Here is a 23,017-nt window from a genome sequence, read left to right as displayed (position 1 = left end):
CATGTACATGTACCAAAGAATGAACGATTGTCTTGTTGCTAGACAATAATCGAATACACACCGGTAGAGAAGGTAGTCGTCACAAACAACAGTATTGTCCTGTATCTTCTACATTTATTTAATTTTCTGCCAATCCTACAATTGAAAGAAACTCTGTATAGGTGTGCTCTAGTATATACATGTACTAGATAGCTGATAGAAAAAATATCAACATAATTTCACAAAAATACAAGTCCACTCACAATACAATACAAAACATGACACCATGTCTGTGACAAAAAAAAAAAACACAGATACAGAGTTTCCAAAAAAAAAAGACAGTGTTGTTTACAAATAGACGCACACTCTCTGCTGTCAGTGCAACAATCAATTAATAGGCTCTTGCAAAATATATCTTCAAGCTTATCATTCAGAGAAGGCTGAACTGAAAGTCGAATGTTTCGAACTGGAAAAATAAGTCAGTTTCTCAGAGAAAGATCTGTAACCCAAAAAAGGAAGAGTTCTCTCAAAAAGACAAGTTCAGACACACGGTTGAACTCACATAAGGAAGAATGTCCTGATATTTGCGACAGAGGGGAGAAAAGTATCAGTTTAGTGTGTGCAATAATTAGTAAATATAGTACCAAACACATTGTAATGTTGATTAAGAAATAGACTCTTTTATGCTACCAAGTGTTTTATTACTGCCGATGTTTCAGTGACTGTCTATCAACTTCCTCTGGTTCACATTGCAGAGCATACATGTACACGTGGGTGTCACTGCTATAGTATAGATGCCGCTATAGCCTATGCTGTGTAATGTGAACTAGTCAGAATTGCCCTGAGGAAGGTGACAGACATACAGTCACCGAGACATCGGCTAAACAAAACACTTGGTTGCATAGAAAGAGTCTCTTTATTCAGTGACTTACCAACCTGATGAAACTATCAATACACTGTATCATCATTCACTGTTTTATACATGTAGCTATCAGACATTTCATGGCTAATAGTCAGACATACATGTAATAGTACCAGCAGACTTTCTATTACTCTCAGTCGTATCTAATGAATACACTGAATAAAAAGGCGAGGTAAAGTGCATTGTTCAAGGTATCAGTTGGATGACTTCTTCGACTGAGTTGCTAGTCATGCTAGCCTAATGAAGTACTGAACACTCCCATGGAAGAAAAAACATTACAGTACATCTGTAGGACGCTAGAATTGGTCAGACTTACAGCGAGTTTCCCGACGGCACGGTTCATCTTCTCGTAACCGAGGTGATACATGAAGGGCACCACGGCACCCTGGGCGTTCTTGCGTACGTCGGCGTTGCGGTCCTCCAGCGAGGCGTACAACATGGGCAGACAGTTGACCAGGTCAGGAGGGCAGGTCTTCACTGTCATCAGTTTTTCTGCCAGCCAACCAAACAACTGTACACATGTGGGGAGAAACATTCACGTTTTACACAGCAGATGGAGATAGCTACAACAACTGTAGCCTAAGTATACACAGAAAACAGTTGCTCAAGCAACTGGATAGAAAGTTGGAAGTTGGTTGCATTTATAACTATTTTCTGACATTACCTGGATGTCTAACCTTCACCAAAGGTAGCTACATGTAGTATAATTTGAGGTGCCATTTTGCTTTACTTTGGATGTGTGCACCACCTAGCAATTCACAAGGATACTGCACAAGGTACTTTTGAAGAAGGTCGAACCAATGACTGATGAGGAAAATGCTAATTTTTTATCTTAATTATATAATAAGTTTTCACCAATTTTTGACATTACAAGCAGAATATTGCTCTTCGTGCAAATTAATATTTTTGGTTGATATTTCATAAATATTTAGACTAAAAGAAGATCAGGTGCTCTACCAGAGACAATACCAGAACTAGGCCCTTCTTACGACACTAGACAGTCTCACCTCGATCTTGAGCATGGGTGAGGTTGAGCGGAGTGCGTCTGACATCATCTCGTTCTCCATGAACGGTGTGACGCCAGTCTGCTCCACAACGGCGTTCAGCGCCGCCAGTCCTGCCTGGCGCACATGTTCCTGAGAACGCATCAGAAAAACAAACCGTTATTCAATTATAATAGACTGGGTTGAGCTGTAAGAAAACAGAGCTGTGGGCTTTAGTTAAAATGATCAACAAATATACGTATGATACATTATCAATTATGAGTAAAATTATGATTTAATCAGATTATTTTCTAGACACAAAAATCATTTTGCAATGAAGATATTCATTGGAGGTATAAAAACACTGGTGAGATACCTTGCTATCTCCCAACGTCTGTAGGATACCAGGGCCAATGACACTGACGTGCTGCCGAATGTTTGGTCCCATCGCCGTGGCGATAGTTGTGCAGATAGTCAAGGTGTTCATGACCTGTAACGTACATGTACAATACAGGATACAGTTTAGCAACGTCAGAAACTTCTTAACCCTTAAGCTGCCGGTCCCGGGTATATCCGGGTTCACTATACATCCCCTGTGTGCCATGCCCGGGTATATTCGGGATAGGGTATTCCCCGGGATAACTTAGCACAGCTGCATGTTTCGCGCCCGCCGACCAGGAAGTGACTGGCGGCGGTAAGTGAGGGCAGGTCAGAGGTCAAAGTGGGTTGCGTAATCACCGATTACGTCATCCCACAATGCTTTGCGGCCTATAATTGCCAAGATGGCGGCGGCGTCGTCTGCCGAGGCTTTGTTCTTTTGTTTACGTGTTTTGGGCGGTGAATTTGGACTGTTAACACCAAAATGACGACGTTTACCCTCGAAGAACTGTTGTAGGAGGTCGCTACTGTTGATTTAGCCTATGGTTGACGTATATCTGACGCTGATTCCATTGAGAGTAGTGAAAATGAGACGGATCGTGTTAGCAGACGGGAGGGAATGTGCTCACATGGAACCAGATAGCATTGGTGAATGTGACATCGGCCATGGAACTACTAATGGCCGTGGTCGTGCTAGGGGTAGAGGTCGGGGCCGAGGTCGGGGGTGTGGAAAAAGGCCAAACAACAAGGGAACGTGGCACTGACAGGCGAGGTTGCAGCCGGCCAGCTGATGGGGATTTAAATCCCGGAGCCGCCCATCAAGCTGCAACTGATACAAGATTTGATGGCACAAACTGGCAGAGGGTGGATGGAAACAGCCTGACCAAGTCTCCCCATGTTTTCACTGCACAAAGTGGATTTAGTGGCATGTTTTATTTCTATTTTATAGCAGCTTTTATGTAAAATTTTCCATGGTATAAAGTATAATATTATCTTTTTATTGCTTTTTACCTGTTTATTGCCTTTGTAGTTTATATTGTCAAGTTGAAATATATTCCTAGACATAGTATATACAATAAGCTTTCATATGATATGTAACAAGTATATATACCATTGATCACATAGGTACAGGAAGGAATGTATTATGCTGTATACATTAGTTGGTTCAGCACCAAGGACAATATCCATCATAAACTTACCTGTAATGATACCTGAGTGCTGTATGATTACGTCTATGTGATTCTCATAGTGTCAGGACATGTCAGGATCTGTTAAGTCAAGGCCCAAGTCATTCTGTGGTTGCATATTGTTGATTGTATGGAAACAAGGTGGAAATTGTGCATTTTATTGCCTCTTTACCTGTTTATGACCCTTGTAGTCTATGTTATCAAGTTGATATACATTTCTAGTTATAGTATCTACTATATGTTTTCATATGATATATAACAAGTCTATGTACCATCTTTTATAAGGGTACAGAAAGAAGTGAAATATGTTGTAATGGATCAGTGTTTTAGCTGAATAGTCAGTTCAGCACCTAGGACAATATCTGATCATAAACTTACCTGTAGTGACACCTGAGTGCTGTATTTTACGTGTATGTGATTCTCATAGTGTCAGGACATGTCAGGAATGTTATAGGTTTCATACTTATACTTTTTATATAGTTTAGGCATTGTAATACAAAAAAAACTATGAAAACAGCTATTTTATTGCATTATTGCCCTTGTAATTCATTACTATTGATGTCAGGCTACATTTGAAATATTTTTCTGTAAAGTACACATTCTTAGCTTTCCAATGATATCTGGCATGATATGGTAAGTTGAGGGGAAAATGACAAAAAGACAGTAATACAAAGGTAGTACCCCCTATTTCAAAAGGGTCTGGAAACCCTGGCACAGAGGGGATGTATTGGTGAGAAACACTGGCAGCTAAAGGGTTAATGTTTGTAGATACCAACACTCAGAAAATACAAGAAACTGCAATTAATGTGCTTGAAAAAGACCAAAATTACATTGTAAAACAAGTAGCACTAAGAAGTCGTCAGGCAACATCATTTCAACTCATTCACTGTCTAGCAATTCTCACAAGTTAAATTTGTATACTACGTCTAGTATTAACCAAAACCTGCAGTTTGTGCACAAGTTGCTAGGAGGCAGTGCTGCTCACCAGTATTTTGTTGGAATCTCCAAGCCTGGCCTTTAGTGCACTAGGCAGGTCTCCAAGGCTAGGGGTGATGAACTTGGCTTCCTCCAAAATGGCAGATACCTGACAATGATACAGTATACAAGGTAAAACACCAACAAAAATTGAATTGGTAACATTTTACTGCACTTTTCACTGCTTAACAAATAGTAGTATTACTGCTTATACTACATGGTTGTAATTACCTTCACCAAAAAGCAAGAAGGTTAATATGTTTTCAGTGCAGCGTTTGTCCGTCTATCCGTTTGTCTGTTTGTGAAAAGCATAACTCGAGATGCTTAATATGCATTGTCATGAAACTTGGTAGGTGGGTAGGTCTTGATGAGACCTAGAAATGATTAGATTTTGGGCCCCCTGGTGGCTTTTGTTGGTACTGCAGCAGACTCACCTTTTCCAGAGCTTCTTTTCTAACCTTCCAGTTCTTGTCTCCAAGCTCGTTCATGAGTTCTGGTCTCATCCGTTCACTGCAGAGAGAAAAAGAGACATCAGTTTTCAAGAACTTCTTATCCCTTCTTTGCAGATCCTTTAAGACAACACAGCTCATCCTCCTCTGTAAGTAAGGAAACACATGCGATATGTGATAGACCGAGAACACAGTCACTACCACAGATAACACTGGGTTAGATGGGCTGAAAGGGAAAGGGGTCACCAGTGTATAAGTAAGGATGGGTTACAGACAATTACTGTTACAGTACTAGTTTACAATGTACATGTATGTACAACTAGTGAAATGGTAACTAAGACCACTAAGTCACAGTAAAATGGGTACTGAAAGTAAGGTACTGCAATCACTTTCTGACTTTCAGTAGTAAAAAAACAGTCCTTGACAGCTAGAAACTGAGAGAAACAGAGTTGTTTTATAAATGCCAACTAATCCAGTGTTTTACAAACAAGGCAAGACCACTGTAAAATGACAATAAAATCAATGCAATAACAACTGAAAGTTTGAAGAATAACGTTTGAACTTTCAGGAAAATTAGATGTTTTCCCGACTTCTGGAAACCTACACTTCCAGAATACCATTTTTTTCACAGAAGACTGCAGTTCCTAATTTCATACCTGACACACACACTGAAGGATACATGTATGTGCTGTATCTCTACTTGTTGTGTGTTAAATTGTTTGAACACAATGATACAACCACACAGGATAATGTCAACTAGGTGATCTTAGTAATACAGAGTGATGACAACATGGGGACAGCACCACTCTAAAACTACAGGAGGAGAGAGAAAAGTTGGGTGACTCAGGTGACGTAAGGGGAGAGAAGAGAATTTGCACACCACGTGCACTGAGGTTTGACATGGTACCAACTTACACGAAGGAGGCCGAGCGCGCCATACGCAGGCTAAGTACATGGAGAGGCAACATTAGTATTAGTCCTCACACACAAACGACTGGTGGAGGGGGCAGAGAACAGTTGCAGGGGGGGGGGGATTTGAATGGAACACCAAAGAAACTGGCATTCACTTGACTGTTTCACTCTTAAAATGAACAGATCTGGGGATGACTTGGCAGCGAAGATATTGGAAATATCTTGTGATTTGATGATTTTGTTTTGTTCAGCAGGAAAACTATGGCCCAAAAATGATTGTACAGGAGAGTTTCATTTAAAAAGTTGCCTCTTGCTAGTTTTAGTGGCAACAGATGACTTAATCATGACAATTGTCATGGTCTTACTTAAAAAAAAACATACATGTATTTCTTTTAACTACTGGGCATTTAGCAGACACAACCAGTCGTCCATGGTGTCAAATAAACCTTGTTGCATGACATTGAGTGCAGCATCAATATAGCGTTTGAATGTCATTAATGTATATAGGACATTGGATGAAAAGCATGGTAAACCATTACCAAGTACTGTTAGGCAACAGCACTTTCTTACTGTTGGTTACATGCAGTACTTAGCAAATATTACAAATAACTTCCAGTTGCATTTGCAGCCATATTATAGGTGCAGAAACTTGCACTGCAGTTGTATGATAGAATGCATGACTTTGTGCAATGTACGTAACATTACAGGCGTTCTTGAAGCACTGCATATACTGCAACAACATTTCAAGCAGAGAGGAGTGTGCATTTCCTTTTCAAATGCAGTCTCTGAACCTGAATATCATAAGCAGCCTGTTATGAATAGAACAAATATTAATCAGCAATCTTTGTTAAGAGACAACCACACTTCCTCAATATTATACACTGTAGTAATTTGTACATGTTGTAATACATGTACAGGAACACAAAAGTGTGGAAGCATCACAACATTGAGAGCAGCGTAACATAAGGACAATATAATGCAATGCATACATGTGTACATAATGATTTGAAGAACAATGCCTCAAGACCAAGCAGAGAGGTTGTTCTACAACATGTCCATCCCACCTGACATCTGTCCTGGGTACCAGGTCCTCTATGTTGATGGCAGCAGCCTGATCCTCCTCCTCCTCCCCCTCTTCTTCTCCACCCTCTTCCCCCTCTGACCGCTTCCGCACCCCCCTGGTGGGGGCAGGGGGCTTCTCTCCAGACATCTGAGGGGGATAAAAGGATTCTTGTGAGTTAATACTCATATTTCCAAGTGCTGAAAGTCTGTTAAAAAGTTAGCAAAGCCTAGGAAAATTAATGTTGTGTTTCCAGTTTCAGTCCTGAAAAAAATATGGCCAGTGCGTTAGGGGATTCTCTTATTTTACTTAATGTTATTTTTAAGATTTTAGCTAAAGCAATCCAACAAATAAAGTTTAACAATGCATCAGGACTGTCTCAAGGATCTGTCCACCTTGCGGACAAATATTTCTCCCGATTTACTGAAGAAAAAATTGCTTCTGGAAATGTGTTAAATAACATTTCAGACTTCAGAGGGTTCAAAATTCAGATTAAAAATTTCATACCTTTACCAGCGGAAGATGGAAACTGGAAACACAACATTTTTCTTCCTAGGCCCAAGGAGAGGGCCCCAATCAAACACGTGCATAATAAACATATTATCTGCAAATGATAATTGCCCACCTTTTCTATCTCAGCGTCAATCTGCTGTAGAAGAGCGGGCTTCTCGTCCTCGAAGAAGACGCGGAGCTGTGCGCCCATGTACATGGACAACACACCGATCAGGTTGATGCCTGCCGTGCGAATGGCCTGTACACGTGGAACACAAGACAAAATCATCAGCACAATTATCTTACTAGATCAAGCCTACTATCTGGTGTTGTTTGCTTAATAAATATTATCTATAACAAACACAAAAAACATCAATCATTGCAAGTCTTTTTAAAGACCATAGCTAAATAAGTTGTTATAAAGTAAGTACTTTTCATAGAAAACTTACTGGATTAGTTGCAGCTAGGGCAGTCTTCATATGTTGGATAAATGGCTTCACAGAAACCCTGGAAAAAAGAAATATACATTACTTCCTATAGCATCCTTCACAATATATTTCCTAAAAAATGCAAGTATTGTGTACAATCAGTGTACATTTTAAAGACAAATTCATTTTATAATATTTATAACTTTCAGATTAGCAAAAACAATACTGTAGGCACTGTTTTGACATTCAGCATTCTTTCTCGAAAAAAGGCTGTTGAGTGTACATGTAAACTTCCATGCGACTTACTTTAGACCAAACTCTTTTATAGCCTCATTCAGCCAGTTGAGGATCTCAGCCTGGTTCTTTGGGTTCTTCTGCTTGAAGGCCAACTCTACTCCCTGTATCACAGTGTATGATAGCAGAAATATACATTATAACATGAAGTAACAATTTGTAAACTGTAAGACTTAGTATTACTTTAACTCTTGTTGGAAGACAACAGCAACTGTATAAAACACTTTGAAGTAAAAGGACCAAGTGCTATAAATAGTGACATAGACAGAGAGTCATCGTACAAAAATGAATTTTAAAATCTGATAAGATTTGTTGACATTTGTACTCGGTCGTAGATGATTTTTCCACTGCACAATTTTTCAACAAACCTTTCCCAATTCATGCTACTTCATTGGAACAAACTACTTCAAAACAATTGCATGGACTTGTGTAGCTTCATTCTCCTCACCCCCTGGCTGACATAGTCCAATGTGGTGGCCTCGGCGAGTGCTGTCAGTGCCTCCTTGGCGACTGCCCCGCCCTTGATGTCTCCCACCTTCTCCGTCAGCCCTGTCAGACACACCTTAGCCACGCCCTGAGAAATCTTCCCGTTCTCCGCAACGTACTTAACCAGCTGGAACTTGGCAATCAGCACCTGGGAAAGAGAGGTTGTTAGCAACTACAAGTATTAAAACCAGACAGGATCTAAGATACATTATGTACAACATGAATGTAAGGCACATTAAACAGAAGATATTGGTGCTAAATATTACTACTGATTCTTTCCTTTTTTTTAGAAAGTTTTGACAATTCTTACGTGGAAATTTAGAATAAAAGCTAACAAAGGTTTTGACAATTCTTTCCTGGAAGTTTAGAATAAAAGAAGAATTACAAAGTTTTGGCAAATCTTACCTGACCTTTTAGAATAAAATCTAACAAAATTTTTTTTTACAATTTTTACTTGAAACTTTAGAATAAAATCTAACAAAAGTTTTGGCAAATTGAATTCTTATCTGAAAGTTAAGAATAAAATCCAACAATTATGTTTTGACAATTCTTACCTGAAAGTTTAGAATAAAATCTAACGAAGGTTTTGACAATTCTTACCTGGAAGTTGTTCTCCTTCCATCCCTTCTTGGCCACAGTTTTGATGATGACCTGACAGGGAAGTGTCTTTGGCTCCATGGTCTTCACAGCCTGTGAGGACACATGTGCATGCACTTCAGTCAAACGTCAATAGGTGGCACTTTTGACGCCCCAAAAATTACACATAGCACTTTCATGCAAACAACTACATTGGATATTGTAAGAAACAGGAGTAGCCAGTTAAAACCCTTCTGGTCCCGGGCCGGCGTTCGAACCCACAACCTCCTGGGCGCAAGTCAGACACTCTAACCGCTCGGCCAAAAAGGTCTAGACCCATCAGCCGGGTCAGTTGGTAGCGCCTATAAACCCCCCACTGTTAGTGTTACACTATGTCTAATATCCAGCTAGCATAAAAATTGCATTATGCATTCTTTCTGAATACTCCTTTTGTGCAAATAAAATGCACTGTATCAGTCTTTTCTTACTGATATGAAGTCTTTCGCAGATTCCAGTTAACATCTTATACTTCCTTACTCTCAATGTAAAGTGTTGAATTTATCACTGATTGACCACAATGTAAATCGCAGTCCTCTCACCTGTGAGAAGTCTTCCATCCCAGCCAGCCTCTCCTTCCAGTTAGCACTGTCCAGTTGCTTGAGAGTCTCTGCAGAGAACAGCTCAGCAGCTTTCTCTGCTACCTCCTCATCCTGAGGAAAAAAAAGACAGATCAGAATTTTCCCCTACGTATTTGGCTTTTAACAAATTAGGCCTGGAAAATTTGCATGAGGACACTCGTCTTTCATTTTCAAAATTTGTCAATGTTGGAAAACTACTATCCTTCATCACTCGAGTGTCAGATCATAGAGTTAGAAGAGATTGATCAGCTCGAAATGTTTGTCCTCTTCTCTTCTTATATTTTACTGGATAAGCTGTCATTTTATTACTTCCTTTTCTAGAGGCTTTATATGTGAAAATTGGCCTCAAAATGTTTTTTCCTTTGGTTACATTTCTAATACTCTACATGAAGTGCCAACTATTATGCTATATATTTGCATAAACACCTAATATATTAAAAATACAGATCTTTTCACAGATATTTAGACATAAATTAAATGTTGTGAGTACTTACAGACAGTGCAGTCTCCTGGAACTCAGGTTTGTCGGACACAGAAGACGCCGCTCCTTTCTTCCCCTTTGCCTTGCCAGCCCCGCCCTTGGCCTTGGCTGGAGCTGTAGAAGGTCTCTGGGAAGCCGAAGCCTGAAAAAAAATCACAAAATCCTTTGACTTTTTTGTCCATTCAAACTCTACCATTCAAACTCTACAATTTAAAGGCATCCAAAGTAATTTCAAGGGTGGCAAAACAAAAATTCTCAAAGAGGAAATTTATCTTTGCCTTTTATTAAAGGCACCAGACTTTCTTCCCTCACCAGTTAATTTGATTTTGGTTGAGTGATTTACAAACATTATGATTTTCCTTACCAGTTAATATGATTTTGTTTGTTTTATGCTTGTGAGATAAGTTCCATTGATATGCAAATTCCTTTCGCTTTAACTTATTTATGTTTGGTTGGATTCTTTATGTTACCTTATGATTCATTGCACACTTGTATATAGTGATTATTTTCTTCTTATTTATTATTGTATTTTATCCTCAGTTACTTTGTTTGTATTTTACTATGTTGGGGTTTACCCCCCAGGTATCATTGAAAAACGCCGACAAGGCGATATGTATGACCTGGATAAATAAATAAATAAAATGAAATGAATCTCACATTGACATTTACTGCTATTTCTAATAATTTTGACATTTCATACTTTGGGATAGGACTGATTTAACTTTCTACATTGAAAGAATGACTAGAAAATTGACACTGAAAATCTAGTTTTGCCGCAAAGAAATTGCATTGGAATCATTGCCTTTAACAATAGCCCTAAGTGGCCAAAAAATATTCAAGAAGACTACATAATACATAACTGTCATTGTATTTATCAAAGATAAATCATGATAATTTGCTGTACCTTTGGTGGCCCACTGGATGACCCCTTTCTCCAGGCACTTGGGGGTCCTCCAGACTTCTTGGGGGGTTCTTTAGCTGCGGCAGGTTCCTTCTCCTTCGGTTTTGTCTTCTTTCCTCCCCCTATAATCTCTGCCTTTTCACTGTAGTCTTTGATCTTAAAGTGGCAAGAAAAATTCCGTAAGTAAATGCTTAAAACAAGTTTCTGAACTAAGTTTTTGGACCTGAATTCACACTGTGATTTTAAAGCAAAGATTGTACAGTACTAGAAAAGCAACTGAAGGATATTTTGAAGACTCAATTGTATTCTTCAGTATTTAGAAAAGATGATCCATCTATACCTTCCCCATCTTGATCTGATCCAGTTCAGCCAGGAAGGGTGCGATGGGTTTCTCCCCCACAACTCTCATGGCAGTCCCGATGGCTTCAAACGCAGCCTCGCGCACATCTGGTGCTGTGTCTCCTGTTCTCTGTACAAAACAGGAAGGAGCAAGAAATCATTAGAAGAAGAAATGAAGAGAAGCCAAACTTTTGAATGATTCCCAAATCTAGCTATTCGGCTACATTGATGATGTACAGCTACTTGAGAGTTGAAATGTCAAAAGAAGTAAGTTTATTAGAACATGGAGGTATTATACTTCTATGATTAGAAAAAATATGGTATTGTGACACGTGCATAGAATTTGACAAATCAGGGGGTTGGGGGGAACCTGAATGCTGATGCGCTACCTAGTTTTTGCCCTAGGTAGCACACTGTGCAACCTGGCTCAAAAAAGTCTTTCGAACACTGGTTCTTATACGAAATCTATTATTAAGCATCAAACATTGGAAATGAGGTTTTTTTATAGAATATAAAGAGCTAATGAACAGGTTTGACTTACAGAGACCAGACTTGCACACATGGGTTTGACTTACAGAGACCAGACTTGCACACATGGGTTTGACTTACAGAGACCAGACTAGCACACATGGGTTTGACTTACAGAGACCAGACTAGCACACATGGGTTTGACTTACAGAGACCAGACTTGCACACATGGGTTTGAGGACGGCCTTGGGGACCTGAGCCGGGGTGCAGCGCTTCAGACAGCGGGTCAGGAACAGGGCCGTCTCTGCCTTGATGGACGGGTTCTTGTTATCAAGTGCCGCCAGGTAATCCTCTGAGATGGCCTGGAGATTCGTCTGGGAGATAAACAGTCATCCAACAGATATAACTTCATCATGAGATTACAGTCTTAAACAATCAGTGTCAATAAGCAAAGCAAACAATCTTTTACTTCAGCAATCGTCTTAGGAAGCACCACACAAGCTTTTGTATCTACACCGGATTCCGTAAAGCCAGTATAACCACTCTTTGGTTCACAGGCACACAGCGCGGCAGCAGTTGGCAATATTACACCAAATGACCTGTTACAGCTAATCTTTGTTTATTTGGGCTATAAATTAGGCAACAAGCGTTTTAAATGTGCTTCAATGGTGTCCAATAAAGCTACAAGTCAGAAGAACACACAAACCTCACAATAAATTTGCTATTATTAGTGTCTATTTTACAGTCTAATGTAAAACAGCAAGTTTAATAATCACTGAACATTAATTACCTTATGATAAAGACATGCTATGAAAGGTTTTTCCATGATAATTATCTACCAGTAAAGCCTATTAAAATGCATCAATTGGAGGTCTATTCAAGTATATTCATGGTTTTCTAGTATAGGTTTGCTTACAGTCAGATAGATAGCATCGATGGCTTCTCTCAGGGACGTCACCACGTTGACCTTCTTCTCCTTGAACTTCTCCAGGATGACCTTGACACACTGCACGGCGTAGGGGGAGAACTTCTTGCGCAGACCGTTGGCAAGTCCCGTCATGCAGTTTCCAGCTACGGTCACCAGCATCACGTTGGAGTCTTTACCTACAGTCTAAGAGGGGAAATTAAAGATGTTCAAAACAGAATCCAGCTTTTTATTTCTAGCAGGGAGCTGTGCACCCAATTTTTTTCTGTGGGTACACCAGTGTACCTATTCCCAAAAATGAATTTTGAGCCCTGTCTACTGTCATTTCTAGTGAGTATTCTAGTATCAGTCAAAGACAAGCAGAAACTTATTGGTAAAATGAAACAAAATGTTGCAGTGTGCTTACACCATATCATATATAGATCCCATTTAAACTTAAAACTTTCAGTGTTTGAAGTTGGTATTTGAAGCAATGGTGTATTACTCTAAGACTTACAAAACATTATTCTGCAGTGTTTTGATTTCTCAGTGACTGTACAGTCTCTGTTATCAGACAAACCTTAATGAGAATCCTGACAATGTCTCCGTAGTCCCCAGCCTCTAGTTTTGGGTTGGATGTCAGCTTATGGAGGGCATCCAGAGCTTCCTTACGGATCTGCCACTTCTTGCTCTCCTGTAAAAAAAAAGAAAACGTCATGCAATGCATGTATGTTGTCATGCTTGTAAGTGTAACATGTAAAATATCAAAGGAACTTCAGATCATACTTTTTGACATTTATGGAAGTACTCATGGCAAATACAAAATACTGTATTTTTTTTAGTAACTTCATTCATGCATCTACGGTACATAGGTTGGCACCTATCTCCATTTCTATCTGTATCCCTTAGGCCACACAGTAGTGCAATCACAACAGCAAGGGGCTAGTCCACTAACTTGTAGTGGTGTGTGTTAATTGCCATACTCTTTCCCAAATGCTGAGTGCTAAGCAGAGAAAGCAGGGTGCACCAATTTTTTAAGTCTTCAGTATGCCTCGGTCAGGGATCAAACGTATACCAAATGCAAGTTGAACACTCTACCCGCTTGGCCATTGTACCAGCTTTCATAAAGTTTAACATAATTTCATGATTTTTTTCAATATGGAAGAATGAACTTGTCCTAACTCACCATACTCTCCTGGAAGTCCTTAGGAATCTTGGACAGGATTTCTACTGGATCTAACAGTTCATACGGGTCGATCTCAGCTTGTGCCTGGTTATCATCATCATCACCTGGAAAATATAGCAACAAAAACATCAACGATAATAAAAAAAACAGGAGTGTGATATATACATAATTGTCGTAAAGTAGAAAAAAAAAACAGTTACAGGGAATAGTATCTACAACACCATCCCAAATGTACGGGGTTTTTGAACATTTCAAAATAGCACATCACTTTTCCCTTAGACATAAGATATAAAAGTAACTTGAGTCACAAAGACAGAGCCAACCTTCATCTTCCTCCTCCTCCCCATTTTCCTCAGCCTCCATCTTGGCCTTGAGGTCCTGTTGGGAGCGCAGGAACCTAGTCTGGCGAGCAGGCTTCTTAGGCAGCTTCTCCCACTCCTCCTCCAGCTCCTTCATCTGTAAAACATACAACTTTTTAGTGTGCAGTAATGACACCTAGCAGCTTAACTGGGTACTGCAAGCAACTTCAAGTTTAGTTTTTTCCACCACTCCCTTCACAGGGACTCCCCTGCCCCTTCCACTCTCCACATGTGACAATCAATCAATCAATCAATCAATCAATCAAGCCGCAGGCATCAGAGTAGATGCATAGCGATGTGACAATCACTACTAAATAACGACTGTTGGAACTTCCCAAAATCAAAAACATTTTATACGGCACATAAAGAAAATTTACTAACACTAGTTAACAGTCTGAGAGCAATAAATTATTTTCATTTTGCGTATTTGTTTCCCTTGATTATCTTGCATGATATCTACAGTAAGATGTCTGCTTATAAAATAAAGTATGGTTAATTTTTGCTTCTTTGTCTGCAACACGCCCCCTCCTCCTGCTCTAAGTGCAAAATTGCACATTCAAAATATTTTGCAAAAGTGCAAATCTTAAAAATCATGACTTGTACACAAAAACATGGATATTTTGAGCCCTGTTGAGTACACATGTATGGGACGTACCACTACAGGTTTGACCCCCTGCAGAGCAGTGGTAAAGGCCGGACCGATCCATCTGTAGATCTCCAGACTCAGCTGTTTGGCCTCCTCTCGCACAGCCTTGTCCTTGTGCTCCAGGAGTGGGGGGAGGGTCTTCACCACAGGTTTGATGGGCATGATTTTATTACCATAGCATCTGGAATAAAGATGGGGAACTTTATGAATGTTTCGTCCCAAGAAGCTAATTTTTTTTCATGTTTACCTTCGCGGAAGGAAAACATTTTGTTTTTGCTGTTTCTTCTTCCTCTTCTTCTCCAAACAAATAAGGTCAATGACCTGAACTAGACATTTGTCACCAAGGTGACTAGTGTTGGGTTACATCATGTTGCAGGAGGGATTTAGACTCCTGTCACCATATATATGAATGTGTTTGAGTAAGATTCAGCAGAGCAGACCATATGCGAAGGTAGACATCATGCATTTGCTTTCAAATTTGCAAATGTTACCTTTCCAGTTTCCTAAAAATACTCTTCCTATCCAAGGATTCAAAATAAAACAGGACCATTCTAAAGAAACATGACTATAGCTTTACATCATTTTTTTTCTATTTTAAACCTGAATGCTACAATTAACAAAACAAGCAAGAAAACAAAAACAAAGGAAAGCATAATAGGCAGTTCCATCTCTCCCCTTACCTTAGACCCTCTGTAAGAACTTGTATGCAGGCTGCTACCACCTTGGGTTGTTTGTTGGTAAAACCCTTCATGATCTCTTCCTGTAAGACAATGCATTCTCACAATATTCACACTGTACATACAACACAAAGCTTAATAAAAATTTATTTACTTTCAATTTTAGAAAACTTCTTTTTGAGGAACATGTTTGTCATTTTACGAAAATTGTGTTTTTTTCACTTGACTTCTACAGGATATTAGGAGGAAGACCACAGATTATTCTATAGCTGAAGAGATCTAAATGTTAAGTGGAATTTTTATCTTAATATCAACAGAAATATAAACTATGCCCACCTGGACTATGTCTTGTCTCTCTATCTCTATGTACATCATACAGATTTCTACACCCTTTTCCTTTGTCTTTGGTCGTGCATTTAGAACCTTGGTTACAATGCCAGGGATGACTTCTCCTGCAGTCCTATAAACAAACAAACAAAAACACAATGTTCAGCTAGGGAAACATTATTGCCAGAAAGCATCCATCAGAGACAATATTATTTAACAGCTACGTGTACAACACTTGCAAACTTGCACATTACAAGTAAAATTTTGATTCTAATACATGGACTGGATTAAAAATAGATTCACGGATAAACAAAATGTTTAAAAATTATCAATAATCTTACTTCTTTGCATCAGCGGCATTCTCTACAAAAGCTAGCACAGCATCCAGGCCTTTTTCCTGGGCGATTGCATTGTTGTCTGTCACAAACTTTTTCACCAAACCTGAAAGAGAGAACAAAGCTGGTGTCAATAGGAACTAGAGGTAAAAAAAGAAACATAATTCATGTGAAAGTACTACTTCATACCTTAACTTTGACAAGAAATGTTAACATCACACAAGAATACGAATTAAGAAATATGTCAATCAATTCACTTGACTTGCATACTGTGAGAGGGACTCACCTAGATATTTGGCGAACTCTGGAGATTTCTCGCTCTTCTGTGTTTTGAAGAGTTTGGTGGCTTCCTCGTATCCAGCCACACGTGCCTTCCATACCTGCAGAGAGATGACAACAAGCAAAAATTTCCAGTACATCTATATCCAAACTATACATCATGCTCTAGAAGACAATGCATTTGAAATATCCTTGTTTTTTTTCTATCATCCATTCTTGTTATCACAATTCCAGTCTTTGTCACTGCATACTTGAATATCTAAGTGATTCTTACACTGTACCAGATAGGGATGTGTACCTAAACGTCGCATCAGGTACAGGTACAAAGGTACCTGTACTCATATGGGAACAACTTCAGTAAACAAATGTCAAAGCCTTATAATAAGTCATATCCTATCACCACAGGGCTCAAAACACTTTTTTCAAGTACACGCAAAAACTGCATGTTGGCAAAAATTTTACTATTTTTTAGGTGTTTTTGCTTGTTTTCAACGCAAATTCCTCAATATTGCGGAAGGATTTACACATTTTGGAACGAAAAAAAATGATTATTATTTCAAGAGTGCTGATTTATTCAGGTCCAATACAGTACATTGACAATCCGGTTTGGACCTGTACCAAGACGATTTTACCGATAAGTTGGACACAGCGGACCGGTGCACATCCCTAGTACCAGATAACAGGATCATCCTTACTTTGTGTACACACTTGTCATCTGTGGGCAGCTTCCTCCATTCACTATCATCATCTGCCATGGTTTCAACTTCTCAATGATATATCACTGTGAAATAATGACAGAGGAGTAGAATATCATTATGTAATACATGTACTGAAAAACATTTTCAGATTTTCTATCTAGCACTAAACATGCATCCATATACTTTACACACAGGCTTTTAGCTAGGGGGTGTCCAGGGTGTCTTTTGGACGCCCTGTACTGAAAATAATAAGAAATTGGACGCCCCACTTTTTTGTAGGACACCCTAAAGACGCCCTATTTTTTCCACTCCCAACCCCTGCCATGCACACATGCCTCCTTTCAGCCTTACTATAAATACAAAAATGATGGTTTACTGAAGGAAAAAACTCAAATTTACACCTGAAAATGCAGAAAGTAGTGTTTGAGAGCATTATGAATTTCAAAAAAGCCCCCCTAAAATCTTGCACTCAGCATGTCTTCACTGTGCATAGCATACAATAAAAAAAAATGGACGCCCACCAAAAAAATCCTAGCTAAAAGCCTGTTTACACATATTTACTATTCCTAGCCAGATGCAGTCACTATTCAAAAAGACATTAGACACAGTCATCAGTATTCTCTCTGAGAGTCTGAGGAGGTGGTTGTCACACCAGACCTAATGGGAAGTCCCTTGTGAACGTAGGTTGGATTTGCAAACTGTGACCTGAATTCATATGAGAGCCTTATATTATGGCTGTTGACAGCACCATCTGAGAATGTGTGTAACAATACGAAGTTAGTCTTCAATAATGTCCTCTACTCAAAAGAAAAAAAACGGGCCAATATGGCAATAATGAATTTGCATTTGACTGTCCTTCTCAAAATATACCAATTTGTCTATGGACAACACATAACACACGTAAATATCAGTGGTCGAAATACTTTTTTTCAGTGCTCTGCAATTTTGCAGAAGAGTCGAAATTTGGATCTGCAATTTGGAAATACTTCCTGCATGCAAATACACATGCCTCCATACTACACCCTTCTCAGACGAATTATGCCTTTTTACATCATATATAGCTTTGTAAATCTGTAGCATTACTGGAATTCTTTTAAGTTTGAAATATTACTCTTTTTAATTTCAGACTTTATAGATCCTTCTCTTTCACATTGCAGAAGAAATGCAGGTTTATTAGCAGAAACTATTGATTCATATGCAAACTAGAGTTCCCCGATCTCATACCTTCGCCAAATGATGTTAATCTTTATGACTGACAAATTATACATTAGATTATTCCCCCGATTTAAGAAATAGGAACCTAATTTTCATGAATTATATCATTTTATCATAATCTCAACCAAAAGACAGTCTTATATTAACAAACAATGCATTCTAGCATTTCCTAATAAATTATGCAAATGAGGTCCTGATTTGAATAAATTATGTTTAATGATGTTCACCTCAATTTAACTTTCAAATACCACAAGTATGAAATTCCAGGCAGTTATCATTACATAATTATAAAATTTTCTCATTAATTATGCAAATTAAGTCATTATTAACATAATCAATATCTTCCTGTGTTTCTCTCGTTGTCAATTACCAATGTCACAAGCTTTAATTTTCCTATTATTGAATGCAGCTGATTTATAGAATTTCTCCATAAATTATGCAAATTGCATCAATATTTGCATAATTGTCACATAATTATATTAAGTATCACGTAAGCTACCTACATACCAAAAATCACGACGATCCGTCAACCGGTTCTTGAGTTATCCCCTTTTGAATATTTTCAAGAATTTATCCCTGCAGTTCCAGAGCAAGCCGCTAGGGGGCCTAAACTCACGTCACTTCTTCCCCAGCACAAGAGCTACGTACCATCCACATTTCATCACCATAGCATGTCTAGATCATGAGATATCAAAACCGGAAGTTCAGCTGCAGTACCATAACAAGCCACTAGGGGGTCCAAAATCTAATCATTTTGAGGTCTCATCAAGACCTACCCACCTACCAAGTATCAAGACAATCCATGAAGGCCTTCTCAAGTTATCGTGTTTACAGACAGACACACACACACACAAACACACACACACACACGAACGCCCCTGAAAACATAACCTTCTTGGCGAAGGTAATTAGTGAAGACAAATTTTTGGAGTCAAAAGGAAACAAAAGATAGACAAGTCAAGACAATGATGATATAAATTAGTGAAGAAGCTCCTGTTGTTTCAGAACAGGATTTAAGTGTTGTCTGCCCCATAGGCCTGAGAGTTCTAGTGTGCTAAATTGAAAACCATTGAATCTGGAGCCTACTTTTCCTTCTGCAAAATTGCAGATTGTATAAATTTTTCTTCTGCAATCTTGAAAATCTATCTGCAGATTGCAGACAGGTATTTCGAACACTGAATATGTATAATTGCTGTACATGTACATGTAAGTATAACTTACACAGTTACAGATAGATGAAAGGACTAAAACTCATTGAAAACCCACGCCATCTATATATTTTGCTCAGCTAGAATATCTTAAGTTATACCTCCTCACCCCTATGGAATACATACTGAACTGTCCCAACCCATGACAAGCACCATAGACAGGTGCCTTCTCTCTAGAGTATTCCCAATCAAAAACACATGGTGATTCCCAAGAGTGGCTTCCTTCTTCCATTGTAACATTCCAGTTACAGCATGTAGTTAGCTTTCCATATATGTCATGTCATTACTCACATTACAAATCTATAGTGAGCTTAGGATATGGACAGTATATACATCATAACATTGTATGATTCATGTCCAAAATAATCAATATGGCATGATCTTTGTCAAACCAGATTAGAATACTCCACCAAAGGCATTGATAAGGATTGATATAAAATATAGCAAAAATATAATAACTTTGAAAATTTGTATCATATGAAATTGAAGCAAAGGAATTCACATACCTGCCAATTTTCTACAACCCTTGATAGATTTTGAAATATAATGTAGATCACAAAAATTTAAGACTCAAAGATGATGCACTTGGAATACAGATGAGCACTCAGCAGTATATATCATTTAAATAAAAGATTGGTCCCTGTATACTACACACATGACTACATTAATGCTGTCTGACGGATATGCAAATCATGAGGGAGCATCATATACACATAATCCCAAAATCCAGTCACGAGTCTCACCACATGGCCAACGTATGTTTGTATTGGGGCAAATCCAAATTACTTGTGTAATATTTTTCTAGAATCCAAATACATACAACATGTACATGCCTAACCTTCAGTAACATCCAGAAATATCTACTGAATGTTGAACTTGGCTCAGACTGAGTCACTCTGGATCTGAACTTTAATTAACCTTCAATGGGTGATGAAGCAGGTCTGACGTGATATGAACAGTAAATAGGGCCTATAGCAGTCAGTTTCAAAGCAGCATTTGACTTTCAGTTTGAACAAATTTGTGAATCAGAATACTACTAGTAGTAGATGTAGAAGTAGATGAATTTGGCTACCAAATCTGGATACCACACCCCTTAACAAAAAGTAACTTGGGAATCATATCAATTTATATCTCCATCATATCTACAAATGTTGAGTGCTACTGTGAATCTGATGATGGCTTCCCTGAATGAAGATAAATGGGGTTTATATCACCCCTGTTGTCCACTACAAAGGAGGTTATAAAGACCTGATTGGGCTTGATTTGCATATGAAAGGACACCTTTCAGGTTTCACAGGTGGCTGTTGGGTGTGCTATAAAAATTAGCCTGGTTACCAAACCTATTATAGCTCCCGAGTCTTGCGGAGAGAATGTAGGAATCGGGAGCTATAATAGGTTTGGTAACCAGGCTAATAAAAATACAGCACCACAGACATTATGTAATTTTGTATACATTTGTTAACCTTTTTCATACTAACAAACATCTTCACTGGTAGTACCAACAACAGTGAAGGTATAGGGCTAGAAGAGCATGGGTAGAAGCATAAATATAGAAGTAATTCAGAGCTGCAGTATATGTACTTCAAAGACTAGGCAAAGAGGCTTTGGATGCCCTGGTATGAACTTGTGTACTTACAGCTATAAATGGAACATTCTACTGTATGTTAAAGTTACTAACAACAGCTGTGAAGTGATCTGACACCACATATATAACCAATGCATCTGCAAGACTGACCTTGCAACCTTTTTTTTATAATATTATATTGCAAATTATAAAACTTCTTTTGTGGGATTCCTTCTTTAGTAATGCCACATAAGTCTAAGAGTATATATGCATTGAATGTAGCATACAAATGATATACAACTGGGAATTGGAGCATCAACACGACAGTCTTTACACTGGGAAGGCACTATAACTATATATATTGGCCTGGTCATCTTTGGGTCAACCTGTGGTGGACAATTGGGCCACCGGGTCAGGGTAAATGGACACTACAGTACTGTGCAAAATTACCTCAAACACATAGGGGATTTTTTAACATGAAACTCCACTAAACACTAGGTACCAGTAACAGTAAACCAATGTTTGTATTGTCATCAAGACAGAATTACACCTTACTATTGGATCATCTGACCTACATTGTAACAGTTACAGTGTGTGTGGCATACTGGTTGAAGATTCTAACATAGTCCGATCCTTGTGTCAGAAAATAGTTGAATCTTTACAATAATGTCCTATACAAACACAGATGAAATGCTGTGTCCCTGCAAATCTTGTAGATGGAAACCAACAGTAATCTGATGATGTTACTACACAGATGTCACATAACGATGTTGATCAGCATTCCCTTGGGGCTTTTGAGATATTTCACAAGCACAAAAAGCCATTGATTTTTTTATCTATTCATCAGCGTTTTTTGTTAAAACTACGAGAATCTAGTTGGACAGCAAATGAAAGGTATATGATTACCGTGCATAAAAAAAATTGCACCCTTTTTTTTTGATAGGAATTCTACTAGTAGTCAACAGCATGTTTAGTTGAGCATAACTACAGTTGGTGAGCAGGTACTGTGCTACATGTATACACTCACTGGTAAATTTGGGTCTGAGTCAGCTTTGTTCAGTGCAAAGATCGATACACACTATATGTTTTAACCTGCAATTTATCAAACACTGGATATCATGGATACTGTGAGTCAAAATTTATTCAACATACATACTAGTAGGTCTGGTTCCCAAAGAGGGTGCAACTTTCCTCCAAAAATGTTAGTTTGTACCAAATTCTAAACACAGGAATGCACACGCTCACCTAAAACGTATCCCTATGGGCCCTGGTAGGTACACCCACAGCAGAAAAACCTTCACACCAAATGTTTTGAATCACGAAAGTGCCGTGCCCCCCTCCCCTTCCCTTCAAAACCAACGACGCGAGCAGCTAGCCGGTAGGCAAAATATTTCCCACCAAACTGCAACGTACCAAGTCCAACGCTTCCAGACACTTCCAAACCACCCTATGACTATCTATAAAACTTACCCGTTAATGTCGTTTGCGTTGTGAGTCGGAAAGCTATCGAAAATGTCTTCTGAATATCGATACCACAACAACAGTCTTCTCGGCAGACGTGCGGAACTAACCGACTTTGAAATTTTAAAACTAAGTAGGTCACGTGGTGCAGTATGGCTATGCTGATTGGTCAGTTTGAATATCATGACGTCATTTTTATGCTGCCCTCGG

At 38.7% G+C, this 23,017-nt stretch overlaps 1 protein-coding gene across 5 annotated transcripts in view; it reads right to left on the bottom strand.

Annotated features, from left to right (window-relative positions):
- Positions 1 to 22,943, bottom strand: part of LOC109469127 (cytoskeleton-associated protein 5-like) — a 37,174-nt gene extending 14,231 nt beyond the window's left edge. For all 5 annotated transcript variants that reach the window (XM_019767512.1, XM_019767514.1, XM_019767513.1 and 2 more), the window contains exons 1-27: positions 22,817 to 22,943; positions 17,357 to 17,442; positions 16,669 to 16,762; positions 16,389 to 16,488; positions 16,057 to 16,180; positions 15,724 to 15,803; positions 15,053 to 15,224; positions 14,362 to 14,494; positions 14,039 to 14,142; positions 13,433 to 13,546; positions 12,865 to 13,059; positions 12,158 to 12,322; positions 11,482 to 11,610; positions 11,145 to 11,297; positions 10,254 to 10,382; positions 9,721 to 9,831; positions 9,146 to 9,235; positions 8,508 to 8,693; positions 8,072 to 8,163; positions 7,787 to 7,844; positions 7,471 to 7,596; positions 6,850 to 6,995; positions 4,859 to 4,934; positions 4,435 to 4,533; positions 2,261 to 2,374; positions 1,909 to 2,037; positions 1,218 to 1,412 (exon numbers count right to left, since the gene is read on the bottom strand). In XM_019767512.1, coding sequence (XP_019623071.1) covers positions 1,218 to 1,412; positions 1,909 to 2,037; positions 2,261 to 2,374; positions 4,435 to 4,533; positions 4,859 to 4,934; positions 6,850 to 6,995; positions 7,471 to 7,596; positions 7,787 to 7,844; positions 8,072 to 8,163; positions 8,508 to 8,693; positions 9,146 to 9,235; positions 9,721 to 9,831; positions 10,254 to 10,382; positions 11,145 to 11,297; positions 11,482 to 11,610; positions 12,158 to 12,322; positions 12,865 to 13,059; positions 13,433 to 13,546; positions 14,039 to 14,142; positions 14,362 to 14,494; positions 15,053 to 15,224; positions 15,724 to 15,803; positions 16,057 to 16,180; positions 16,389 to 16,488; positions 16,669 to 16,762; positions 17,357 to 17,416 — 3,174 coding nt within the window. In that variant the 5' untranslated portion in view covers positions 17,417 to 17,442; positions 22,817 to 22,943. The remainder of the gene's footprint in view (positions 1 to 1,217; positions 1,413 to 1,908; positions 2,038 to 2,260; positions 2,375 to 4,434; positions 4,534 to 4,858; positions 4,935 to 6,849; positions 6,996 to 7,470; positions 7,597 to 7,786; positions 7,845 to 8,071; positions 8,164 to 8,507; positions 8,694 to 9,145; positions 9,236 to 9,720; positions 9,832 to 10,253; positions 10,383 to 11,144; positions 11,298 to 11,481; positions 11,611 to 12,157; positions 12,323 to 12,864; positions 13,060 to 13,432; positions 13,547 to 14,038; positions 14,143 to 14,361; positions 14,495 to 15,052; positions 15,225 to 15,723; positions 15,804 to 16,056; positions 16,181 to 16,388; positions 16,489 to 16,668; positions 16,763 to 17,356; positions 17,443 to 22,816) is intronic.
- Positions 22,944 to 23,017: the final 74 nt, after the last annotated feature.

The sequence above is a fragment of the Branchiostoma belcheri genome, unplaced genomic scaffold (assembly GCF_001625305.1).
Source record: "Branchiostoma belcheri isolate BF01 breed outbred unplaced genomic scaffold, Haploidv18h27 scaffold20, whole genome shotgun sequence".
NCBI classification, from domain to species: Eukaryota; Metazoa; Chordata; class Leptocardii; order Amphioxiformes; family Branchiostomatidae; genus Branchiostoma; species Branchiostoma belcheri.
This window is presented reverse-complemented; position numbering and strand designations above follow the sequence as displayed.